Source organism: Podarcis pityusensis (assembly GCF_964106645.2).
Source record: "Podarcis pityusensis genome assembly, chromosome: Z".
Classification (NCBI taxonomy): domain Eukaryota; kingdom Metazoa; phylum Chordata; class Lepidosauria; order Squamata; family Lacertidae; genus Podarcis; species Podarcis pityusensis.
Genome location: NC_138044.1, coordinates 27,796,721 through 27,809,315, shown reverse-complemented (window position 1 = coordinate 27,809,315; position 12,595 = coordinate 27,796,721). Strand labels below are relative to the sequence as shown.

General features: G+C 42.9%; 1 protein-coding gene across 12 annotated transcripts in view; it reads right to left on the bottom strand.

The window, feature by feature from the left end:
* Window positions 1-12,595, bottom strand: part of TENM1 (teneurin transmembrane protein 1) — a 410,060-nt gene that overhangs the window by 162,588 nt on the left and 234,877 nt on the right. For all 12 annotated transcript variants that reach the window (XM_080991224.1, XM_080991234.1, XM_080991231.1 and 9 more), the window contains 4 exons: window positions 10,458-10,668; window positions 9,218-9,319; window positions 7,691-7,885; window positions 3,624-3,824 (listed from right to left, as the gene is read on the bottom strand). In XM_080991224.1, the coding sequence (XP_080847350.1) occupies window positions 3,624-3,824; window positions 7,691-7,885; window positions 9,218-9,319; window positions 10,458-10,668 (709 nt within the window). The remainder of the gene's footprint in view (window positions 1-3,623; window positions 3,825-7,690; window positions 7,886-9,217; window positions 9,320-10,457; window positions 10,669-12,595) is intronic.

Here is a 12,595-nt window from a genome sequence, read left to right as displayed (position 1 = left end):
CATGGGCCACAACTCTACATTTTTAAACAATATCTTCATAATTTTTTTGTATCTTTCGAACAGATTATTTTGAATGAAGATCGGCAATTTATAAAGCCCAATCTTCTCCAAACATCAGTCATTAGCAATTTTTCTAGCCAATGCCAATTATTGAACAAAGGCTAGATAAACAGAATAATTCATCCAGGAGGCTTGCCTGGCACCATCATTATACACCTTCAGGCACCAGACAAAAACGTTCGAAACTAGGCCTTTGGCCTTTAATTATATGAGGCCTTTTAGAAGTGGGTGGGATTTTTTAATGTATTTCTCTTTCTTCCTGGTTTTAATGCATCTATGTAGGGTTACTGCCTGTTTGTAAATCACTTTGGGTTACCCTGTGCAAGCGGTTGACAAATTTAATAAATAAAAATAAAATGAAAAGTTAAAATAAATTTTCAGAAATGAAAATGATCAAAACTTAAAATGTAAAGTTCCCTGTGTCATTTAAAGTTAACAGTCCCCTTGGCAGTCAACAAGGTTTTGCGTCAAAAAGCATCAACTTTCTCAAAGCTACCGTGTATGTCGGTAACAAGCTTCATTGGCCAGCAGCTCTTCAATTTTAAAATTGTCTGACTGTACTTCTAGAATATTCCGAAAAGAGGAAAGGAATCCACCCCTAGGGGTGTTAATAAAGGACAATACAGAATATAGTGCATGATATCTTCAGCCCAGCCTGATCTGCATACAGACAGACAATCTGTAGAGGCAGGCCTTAAATTACTGGTCAGATACTCTGAGGGCATATTTGGAAATCTAATCTAGGTAAATATGGGGGTGGGAGAGAGAGTTAATTCTCCCAGTGTGCTTAAATGATGTAGCCTGGGGAAATCACACCGATCTAGGCATAATAATATCTCAATAAAATATATTTCCAAATTAACTGCATTTTCAGGGTGATTTAAATAACAGACTTTCCTGCTTGTCCCACAGGAAACCACTAGCAGTCTCCCATATGGCTACTTGTTACCCTACAAATCATCTCAAGTAAAAAGTTGAGTTTGTTTGGATTTAAATATGTTTTAGACCTTATTCCTACACTGTGCCTAATTGCCTTATCACTTCATTTGGTTTAGAAAGTTTGTTGAGACTGTCTTTTTAAAAAAATGTTCTGGAGGTTAAAGGACTGGATGATTGCTAGGGTGGGGCTGAAGAGATTCATTTGGTGGTAATGGTGAAGTTTAACTGGTTTTTAACTGGTTTGCTTGCCTTCCTCCCCTCTCATGGTGCAGGCCCTTACAGTGCCATCACAGTGCACAATTGTGGAAAACAAAAATGCTGCCTCTCAGCTACGTGGTATTGATCAGAACACTGTTGCTACCTGCCCCAGCTGCCAGCTAAACTAGCCAATGTTTCTCCTGCACAGGAGGGGCTACACTGATGTAGACAGGGTTGCCATATGTACACTTTTTCCAGGACATGTCCTCTTTTTCATGGGTATGTAAAATGAGAGTTGTCATAGCAATCCATAGTTAAAAGTAAAAGGTAAAGGGACCCTTGACCATTAGGTCCAGCCATGACAGACTCTGGGGTTGTGTGCTCATCTTGCTCTATAGGCCGAGGGAGCCGGTGTTTGTCCGCAGACAGCTTCTGGGTCATGTGGCTAGCATGACTAAGCCACTTCACACAGAGCAGCACACGGAAACACCGTTTACCTTCCCGCCAGAGTGGTACCTATTTATCTACTTGCACTTTAATGTGCTTTCGAACTGCTAGGTTGGCAGGAGCAGGGACTGAGCAACGGGTGCTCACCCCGTCGTGTAGAAGTCGGCAAATGTGTCTTCTTTTTTGTTCTTTGAAATATGGCAACCCTAATGCTGTAGGAGCTGGTTCACTTGTGGATGGCCTCATCCAACCTTGCTATGTGCCAACATATGAATACCCTAGAGGAGGGAGATGGGACAATTTAGACTGCCATAGGACTGGTCCAAGACATTTTGGCACCTGAGGCGAACCGCAAAATGGCATCTTGCCACCAGGGAAGAAGGAGTGAGTGAAGATCTACATCGGGAACAAGTGGAGGGGGGTCAAATCAACCTTATCTGATGGTTGAACTGGGAGTCAAAGGTCATCATGGGGGTGAAAGTTGCCTGCTCTGAATCACAATGGGAGGGTGGGTGGAGAGCACAGGATATCCCACCGGGCAATCCCCACCATTTCCTTCTGGTGGAAGGAGACCAGCAATGTCTCCTATTCACCAAGAGGCCACTGTGGAGGTGACAATGGGGTGCAAGTGGACTGCTGAGGAGGTAGCAGATCCAACCTCCCAGTAACATGCTGCCATTGCAGCAGGCAATGCAATCCTTGTAGGCCAGATCTACCGCCCCTGTGAATCCCGCTGCCCAAGGCAGTTCCCTCACTTTGCGTCATGGGTGGGCTGGCCCTGATGTGAATACTTTTGCATGCTGCTCTCCACATGCAGAGAGAAGAAGAACTGTGCCTTTGATTTTTTAGAAGTTTAGAAAGGGAAAAACCATCAGTGGATAAACCACTGTAAGTTTGGCCACATATTTTCTTTGTATAGCTTGAGTAAAAATAATGCTGCATTTCAGGGTGAAAGGTAAGATGCATTACTTGGTTTTGGAACACTCAGTTTGCTATTACACTGTTCAGTCAATGTTGCCATTGTGGAACAACAACATCAAGTTCTCAAAAAAAGGGGGGGGGGTGCATTGAATAAAGCCTATAATCCAGCATAGTAATCACAGACCGCCCCTCCGCCCCCCACTTTAGAAATCAATATAAAGTGCAGACAAGTTGATTAGAGAGGTGCGGAAGCTTACAGGCAAAAGTACAACTCAAATCAGCAAGGAAACGGGCTTCAAAAACTTTTTTAAATTGCAGTTTGCTTGCATATAGGTAATTAGTTTTAGGTTTTCCTCTCATGACTTCCTTAATGAAATCAAAAGCAGCAAAGAAGAGTCTTTTCTAATTAAAAGCAGTCAATATTATAATTATTTCCCATCCTTATTTCCTATTCTAGGGGAAGGGAACACTCTTCAAGCTAGCAGATGCTCTGTAAGATGGAGGACTCTCAGGGATTAACTAAATATTATGAAAGGTGTGGCATGCAATGGTGACAGCCGTTTCATAAGTTAAAATGCTAACACTCTGCCACTTTCATAGCAAACACATCTTCTGCATAATGTCCAACAGCCAATGTCTGACTGATCAAAGCACCAGGTGATTTTTTGAAAAAGAAGAAGCTCCTCTTTTTCAAAGGGAGTGTGGTATTCCAAAGAGCATTTGAAAATTGAATTTGGAAATAGTGCCCTATCCCTAGTTGTGAGGATAAAAAGCAGCTCTGGATTGCTTGGGAAACCATCTACATTATCCTCATTCTATCATGTTCTGCACCTTCTCTTGTCTTCTGTTTTTTCCTGGAAATATTTGCTTCCTCTAGCTTGAAGATACGGTTAAGTTTTTTCTCACAAAGCACATTGAGTTTTAGTTCATATCGTATTCTGCAGCACCCCAAATTTTAGCGGAGACAAAATTTGACATACACACACCCTCCACACACCAAGCCTTCATTCCTTTCTGATACCAAGTCAAATCATTAGAAGGATATTTTGTCTACCTACCTGTTGAGCAGTCAGAACCTGTCCACTTTGGGTCACAGTTGCATACTCCAGTATCCAAAAGAAAACTGCCATGGCCTGAACACTGTTCTTGGCAGATAGGGAGTGATGTTTCACAGCTGACTCCTCCCCAACCCATGGAACAGTGACATTCCCCTTGAACACAGACTCCATGGCCAGAACACATAGGATCTAAACAGTCCTCTGAGGAGTAAAGGAAGGAGATAACAGCATTCAGCACCGAAAGCAGAAGTTAAGAACATAAATCAGTGTAAACATTTGTTTAAACTGAGGGCCACATTTCCTACTGGGAAACCTTCCAGGGGCCATATGATAGTGGTAGGTGGGGTCAGAGGAAAAGGTGGGTGGAGCAACAGAGGTAAATTTACCCCTGAAAAGCAGTAAAGTTTCTGCATACTCTCACATACCCCTCCTAGCCTCATTACAGTGAACCAAGAGGCATTATCAGAGTTTAAGGACACATTCCAGCCAGGCAAAAACTCAAGAGAGTGCAAAACAGGGCCAGTGAGGGATGAGGCCAGGGGAGAGGTAATGTGGCTAGGCAAAGGGTGTGTTGTGGGAAGATTCCTAAGTGCCAGATAGAGAATCTTAGAGGACCACTTTTGGCCCCTGGGCCTAGGGCTCCTTCCTTCTGACATGCATAAACAAAAGGTGTGTTTTAGGGCAGATTTCACATGTTATTTCTCTTAATGGGATTAGCTTTATTAGGTGAAAAGTCAATTCACACTTTACATCAACCCATGCTTATTGTGCTGTCTTGACTATGAGAAGTCCAAACAGCACAACGGATGCCTGCAGACAACTTAGTCAAGTAGCAAGTTAGCAGAGAGGGTTAGAGTGGAATTCCAGCATCAAAGATAGTTCCAAACAACTGACACCACAAAACTTAACTGGTGCCTTTTACCTTAAAGTCAGTTTACCCTTTCCCAATGCTTTTCTCCCTTCCTGAAGAGTGGAGAACCCTAAGGGGATCATTTTCTGGCCTAGAGTCTACCACTGCACTGTTTATCCATCAGTTCTTATCGTATGTACAGTGGTATCTCAGGTTAAGAACTTAATTCGTTCCAGAGGTCTGTTCTTAACCTGAAACTGTTCTTAACCTGAAGCACCACTTTAGCTAATGGGGCCTCCTGCTGCTGCTGCGCCGCCGGAGCACGATTTCTGTTCTCATCCTGAAGCAAAGTTCTTAATACGAGGTACTACTTCTGGGTTAGCGGAGTCTGTAACCTGAAGCATATGTAACCTGAAGTGTATGTAACCTGAGGTACCACTGTACTGCCAAGATTGCAGAGTGGCCATTAGGAAGCTTGGGGCTTTAAGCATAGAGAGAGCCATGCCCCATAGGAAATGTTACTTGGGGCTCCTGGCACCTCTACTACTTGTGCTGCAAGTCCTATTGATCTAGTTGGGTCTTCAGGTTGGTGCCACCACAGACGTGCGGAAGCTATAGATCAGATCCCAAATTATGATGTGAGCTTCCAAATGCAGTTAAGAGCTGCTCATCTGCTTTCATTTCCTATCCATTGAGAATTCTTGTTTCGATGGTGCACAGACCTCTGGAACAATGATCATAATTATGTGTCAGGGCCATACAGGGTCAATTTAGAGGGCCAGGGGTCAGCTCAGGTAGAAGTCAAGGCCCAGAAAAGCGTTTTGAGCCTAGAAGGATAAGAAGCTAATGTGTAGTCGGGGTCAGGAGCATTCCTATGGGGAAGGAAGTGAAGCAAGGTGTAGGTGGTTAGGGAAAGATCATAGCAGGGCCGTCTTAAGCATATCTGATGCCGTGGTGCAAAGATTCCCCCCTCCCATTTCCCAGAGTTGTCAACCTTTTTTAAGGGGGGGAACCCCGAAGTGGTTGACCTTTTTAAAGTTTAGTTTAGTTGGTTTGCTGACCATTATTTACCATATAAATAAACTCTAGTGGAGAGTTCTAGGAGGAGAGAAAGAAGCAAAAGAGGTAAATTCATTTCTACAAACTGAGGTTTGAATGGGAAAGTTAAAGCAGAAGAACGCTCTTTTGCAGAGGTGAGGGGCTAGGAGGCAGAATCGGAAGAGGAAGAAGCTTCAGCCGCCAAACAAAATCTCCAGTGGATCTGTGTTGGGAGGCAAGCTTTGCCTCCCTCCTCCAGGTCATTTTCACCAAACACATTATCAAATTCACCTCCGCAAAAGAGCGTTCTTCTGCTTTAAATGTCCCGTTCAAACCTCAGTTTGCAGAAATTTATCTCTTCTGCTTCTTTCTCTCCTAGATCTGTCTGCTAGCGGGAAGGTGGGATGGGGTGGGGGAGAGAAGGCTGAAAGATTCTCCAGATCCAAAGGCGATCAGCTAGGATCACAAACTTTGTTCTCTCCCCCACCTCTTCCTCTCCAAGAGACAGTCGGTTCTATGCATTCATATTATTCATGATTTTTATTCTTTCTAAAAACCAGCCATCCAGCATAGCCACCCCAAATATTCCCAGTAAAAAAACAGAACATCGCCTTTGACGGACTTTGAGCTGGTGTAGAAAGGCGATGCTTGGGTAGGGGGCTGGGTGTTTGGTGGAGAAGAGGCGGATCCTCTGCGTGTCTTACTCGAAGGAAGCCCCCCAGGACTCCAGGGAGGCTCACTCTCAGGCAGGCATACAGAGGCGTTGCAGCCCTGGACAGGCTCCCTAAATAAAGACCTACCATTAAAATGTGATTACCTCCTTGGCGGTGCCCCGTTATTTTATTTTTATTTCTGGGAAGGGAGGCAGCTCCTGGGCGTCCCCATCTTCACAAGCTCCCTCTTCCGTATTCCCTTTGTGTGTGCCTGCGCCCGCCTGCCGGGGCTGCCGATTCGTGTGGCCGCACCTGGGCCCGCCCGCTGGCGTCGGCTCCACTAATGAAATACAGCACCTGGTGCCCTCCACAGCTTGGCACCCTGGCTCACCACGCCACTACGTCGAATGGTAAAGATGGCCCTGGATCATAGTTCAATAGTAGAACATGCCCCTAGACCTATTTGTCTGAACCTTGGCAGCTTTCTTACTCTGGGTGCCTCTGCCATTTCCTGGTTTTTAAATTGATTTCCCAGAAAAAGAAAACAGTGGAGGGGATATGGTTTTTACTTTCCTAACCTCAGTTTGCCCTTGTGGGACAATCACTGAATCCATCTTCCTGAAATTCAGCAGGTGTTAATCCACTCTAGAAGGGAAACTTTTCATGATAATTTAATCCACTTGTGTAAAAAAAAAAAAGGGGGGGGGAGTTATAGCTTTTCAAAATAGATTCCCTATTGTGATCAATAGAGGCAAAAAAAGAGCTTCAGATTTAACAGATCAAATTTGGAACCAAATAATAAATTGAACTAGAATGACACACAGCAGTTCTGAAACTTATCAGGCTGCTTCCAAATGCTAGATACACAACAAATCTTGTGATTGTGCACATCCTGGTATCTACCAACTTAAGGATATGACTGCCGTATGCACAAAATCAGTATCTATCAATTCACGCTTCCAACAACTGAGTTTACTTTGTAGATTCCTTTCAGCTTTTGAGGTGCCATATACCATCTGCACATCAGTTTATATTGAGCTTCCTTTAGGGTTAAGGCATAAAGAGAATTTATCAGCCATTTCTAATATCCTTCTCCAAGCTTCTGTTGTTAAGACATGTCTAATTGATCTATGTCAGTACCACTACTGTAATCTCTCTGTAACAGAGAAATAGGCTTTGACATTACAAATAAGGTTCTGTCATTCCTCTGAAAGATAAAGTATTATTGGTGGAGGTGGTAGAGGAAACAGGATTTTTTTTTGTGGGCATTGGATTTGCAGAGTGATGTGTTCTTAACTTTAAACTGTTGGCACTGCCTTTTGCTTAGTTGGACCAATGGACTACACAGTATTGCTTGCAATGGCTGGCAGTGGCTTTCCAGGATTCCAGATGAGGGTACTCACAACCCCACTTAGACATGCTTGGGATTGAACCTGGGACCGTCTGCATGCCAAGCATGTGTGGTCTACCTCTCAGCTACAGCTCCATTGAAAAGAAAGCAAGTAAGAGAAAGAAGAGGCACAAACCTTCTTCACATATCTCTCCTTTATATCCTGGGTCACAAATGCAGATTCCCATGATACACTTTCCATGGCCAAAGCAAGTGGGGTCAATGCACTGCTCTTCTGGAACGTCACACTCAGGGCCTTTCCACCCATTGCGACACAAGCAGTGTCCTTTTTCGTATTCTCCATTTCCACTACATAATACTGGGCAGGAGTCTGTAGAGAAGAAACGTATTTGAGTGTTAATGATCTATATAGGATTTGGTACCGCAGTAAAAGTGGTGGCACATTTACAAAGCTAAGCAGGGTCCAGTATGGTTTCAAATTGGATGAGTGTTGAGATTCCCGCACTGCAAGGGGTTTAGACTAGATGAACCCCTTCCAATTCTACAATTCTATTAGCCTATGATTCTCCCCCCACCCCACACTTTGTGGTACCAACACTTGGTATTCTTGAGCAGCAGCAGGAGCCCCAAGAGGGCTCACTTCAGTTGGTGGCCCTGCTCCTTACTCCTATGACAGGCTGATAGGTCTGAGAGCCACCTGCCACTGAAAATTGCCCTCAGTGTTCTGGAGCAACACTATTTGGAGCTGAGAGCCCATCTTGTTGAAGGCCCCCTCAAACCTTTTATCATCTGTTTCTCCTCTCAAATTTACTATCCATTTAGCGTACCTGCTTCAGCTTTTCACATTCTATTTCCTATCCAATCTTTTCATTTTATTCTCATTTCTGTTATTCCATAAGCTGGAATACTTTTTCTCTCTGTTAACAGTCTGGTCATGATGTGTCTGTATCAGGTACTTAGCTTGGCTTTGGGGAGTGCTCCTTATATTTATTATTTGGAGGTACCCTTTGCATGTGAAAGATCAGCCCACCATTTTTGGTATGCAGTCACTACTGTCTCAATGTCTGTTTGATAAAGATCTGATGCTGATGAGTGGAAGTTGAAGTGTCCGCTATTTGCTTCAAAATCATGAAGGGTATATTATGAAGGATTTCTGCCTCCATATCCCCTAGAGCAGGGGTCAGGAAACTTTTTCAGCAGGGGGCTGGTGCACTGTCCCTCAGACCTTGTGGGGGGGGCTGGACTATATTTTTTGGGGGGGAATGAACCCACAAATAGCCCAGAGATGCATTTTAAATAAAAGGACACATTCCACTCATGTAAAAACACACTGATTCACAGACCGTCCACGGGCCGAATTTAGAAGGTGATTGGGCCGGATCCGGCCCCTGGGCCTTAGTTTGCCTACCCACGCCCTAGAGCTACAGGAACAGAGGAAACAGCATATCAGGCAGGAAGTACAGAGCTGCTGCCAATGAGTCCAGCTAGTTGCATGTGACGCGACATGGGAGGAGGGGAAAATGCATAGAAACACCTGCATGGATCTAGGCTTGATTGAGAGTCAGGAAGAAGTGAAGCCTCCAGCACCTAAGCCTGAGTTGCTTCATTGCTGAAGCTCCAAGCTGAGAAAATTGATATTTGTTTATTTATTTATTTATTTGTCTTTTCTTCTACTTCAAATATATAAATGAGAAATCCCTACCTCTTGCACAATCTGGACCAAGGAATCCTGGAAAACAGTGGCAGTGCCCAGAAATGCATTCTCCATTCCCATTGCAGTTAGTGGAGCAGTCATCCATGACTTCTGTTCATACAAAGAGAAAAGAAAAGCATAACAACAAAGTGAACAAACCACTTCTGAAACGAGAGGCAACCATGCAGCACAACCATTCAAGTGGTATTACTCAACCTTCAGATGAGTGGCGAACCAATTACATTCACTGTATTCATACACAACCTGAAATAAAACATCTGCTCAAACAACTTATTATGTATTAGGTTTGGCCTTGACAGTTTAGAACAATAGGTATTTCATTCTGCAATACAATGTGAAGTTTTTATACTGAGAATTCATATTAAATTCCCTACTGTGTAAAGCATCTGAAGATTCTAAGTATTTATTGAGTAACCCCCATTGCACTTCAAATCTGTCTCTTCTTTATTTCATGGTTTTGCTTAAAATAAGAGATTATTTTCGTTGAACATTCCAATGCCTGTCATTTGTATATTTCAGATAAACATCCTACTTCTGTAAGATTTAGCCCCTCCCCCCAAAAAAAACCTCATTTGGGGGCAATCACTGATGGAATTTGACCTGGAAAAGCAAATGTGTTCAAGATCACCAAACACACCATTCTGGTGCAATATTGTAAACATGAGTTTAATTTTTAGGGGATTTACAGATTTGCCCTACAATGCAAACAGCTTTCTTCAAAAGTGCCAATCACATAAATGAATCCTGTAAAGCAACCAATTAGTTCTTGATGGAGAATATTCTTGAAGAATACCCCTGATTTATAACATTTAACAGAAGGAATATCGTTTTTAAGGATTTTATTTTCCTTTAAAAAAATTGAAACTAGAATGAGTTTTAGATGTTACTCTGTTTTAGTTTTATGCTGGTTTTAATATATGTGTTATAGCTTGTAAATAAAAAAGCAATCAGTAAGTTTAATATATAATAATAATTAATAATTTTCACCATTCATTTCAACAAGAAAAATCAGAATGTGGCTTTTAATGAGAATCCCCTCACCACCAATTTAGTTCAGCTTGTATTGTTTATGCTTCAGAACTGACCCACCCCAAAACAGCCCATGCTTCCTAGAATCCAGGAACCTATTTAATAATTATCACCATATATGTCAGATACAAGAAATGGCTCCATAATCTATGAAAGCCTTCATTAGAAAGAGGAGGAAGACAAAACCAAGTGGTCTTACCAATTGCCGTTGTCAACACTTGCACCTGCTCCATTTTCTTGCCATCATTGTAAAATGCCAAGTGCCAAGTTCCCTGGTCCATATATTCTATGAAACCAGTTTCTTGCAAGGACATTAAGATCAGATTCCTAGGAGCATGCTGAGATTCCTCAGAATGTCTTGATTCTGGCTTAATTAACTGTTTCCCATCCATCAGTTTCACAAAATCAAACTGAAACAGCAACAATAAAAAACATGATTAGATAGAAGCCTGTCTTTATATGCATGGTTGTGTGTGTGTTTTAACTGCTTTCTAAAACCAACATAGTTTTTCTAAAACCAACATAGTTTTTTGTTCTGAATTTGGTTCCAAAACCATTATGTCCCCACCGCCCCTGATCAGTTTCCCCACAACTAGGTGCCTTCCAGACAGTTTTTTTTCTAGAAAAATAGGTGCTGGTACTCACCATGAAGTAGTTACAGTAAGTGTCACACTTTTTAACAACCAACAAAAGAGGTGTGGGTACTGCGTACCCTTGAGTGCCGCCTGGAAAAAGCACAGCTTCCAGGAATGGTTGGACTACAGCTCCCATCATTCCTGACCATTGGGCATGCTGGAAATGGCTGATAGAGTTGCAATCCAAAGTATTTTGTGGACAACAGATTGGGGGAGTGTTCACTAGGTAATTAAAAAGCTATTTTAGTGTTCTCTGTAGATGCGACACCAATGATCTAACTGGAATCAAAGCATGGATGTAATTACAAGAACCTGAACAAGTGCTTTAACTGGCTGTCAGGTTTGTGCTCAAACTGTAGGTAATTGCACTTAGCAAATAAGCAACACTCTTTCGGGTGAGCTTCTCAGCTTGCCATCAAACACAGAGATCTGAGTAAAGTAACACATTCCCATCTTTTAGGGGGCAGCTACAGCTCAGCAACAGAGCCCATGCTTTCCATGCAGAAGGTCCCAGGTTCAATCCCAGGCATCACCAATCTCAAACAACCACCATGGTAAGATTCTTACCTGAGATCTTGAAGAGTAGACAGTGCTATGCTGGCAATTCCCCCTTCTCTCCCCCCACATACATAACACACCATGGCCAAGCAAAGATTCCAAGAAAAAGGCAAATAAGTGGAGGGACATATTAGAAGTTTATAAAATTATGCATGCTGTGGAAAAGTATGTAGGGAGAGTATTTTCCCCTTTCCCATTAGACCGTCTCTCCTGATGTAAACCATCTTGGACCCTGCACTCACCAGCTGAGGTTGTTCTTCGGGTGCCTCCTCCACAAGAAGTCTGGAGGGTGGGAACACAAGAACAGGCTTTTTTGTGGTGGCTCCCAGTTTGTGAGTGCTCTCGCCAGGGAGGCTTGCCTGGCACCCTCATTACATATATTTAGGTGCCAGGCAAAAACTTTCCTTTTTCCCCAGGCCTTTGTTTAATTAGCCTATCTATGGCCTCTTAAACTGTTATTGTTTTTGTTTGTTACAGCAATCTGTGTATGTATCACACCAATCTCAACATTAAAACTTTTGGAAAGAATTCTTCTGCAAGTTCCTGTTCTTCTGCAACCTGGGAACAACGACTGTGTGGGACCAGAGTGGTAGTATGCAGTGCCCAGTTTCCTTTCAGTCCCACAGTCCTATTATTATGTACAAATAATGCCACTATGCATGGAACAGAGTTTGCAAAGTGGGGTCCATGACCCCATTAAGGATGAAAGAACACACTCAGTAGACTGGACAATTCATGCATGAGGTAATTTTTTCTACGAGCAACTGGAAAACTGAGTAAATGTTGCAATAAGAGGCAAAGCCAAATCTTGTTCTTTCTGGAAGGACTTCCTCTAGCTATCAAAAAGTGGCTGTGCAGTGGTTAGGGCATGTATTTATGGCAGTACACCTCTGGGGAGGATATTCCATGTTCCTAAATGTAGAATCATAGAACTGTAGAGTTGGAAGGGACCCTGAGGGGTAATCTAGTCCAACACCCTGAAGTGCAGGATGTCAGTATTTCAGTGCTGTGCAGTTGGTACACTATACGCAGCCCTCATAGGTCTTTACAGCTCGCTCCCCCCAAATTTACCCCACTGCTGCTACCATTGGTTTTACAGCCACTGATTTTGCTTCTGTTGAATGCTTTCATTTCTATCACTCCA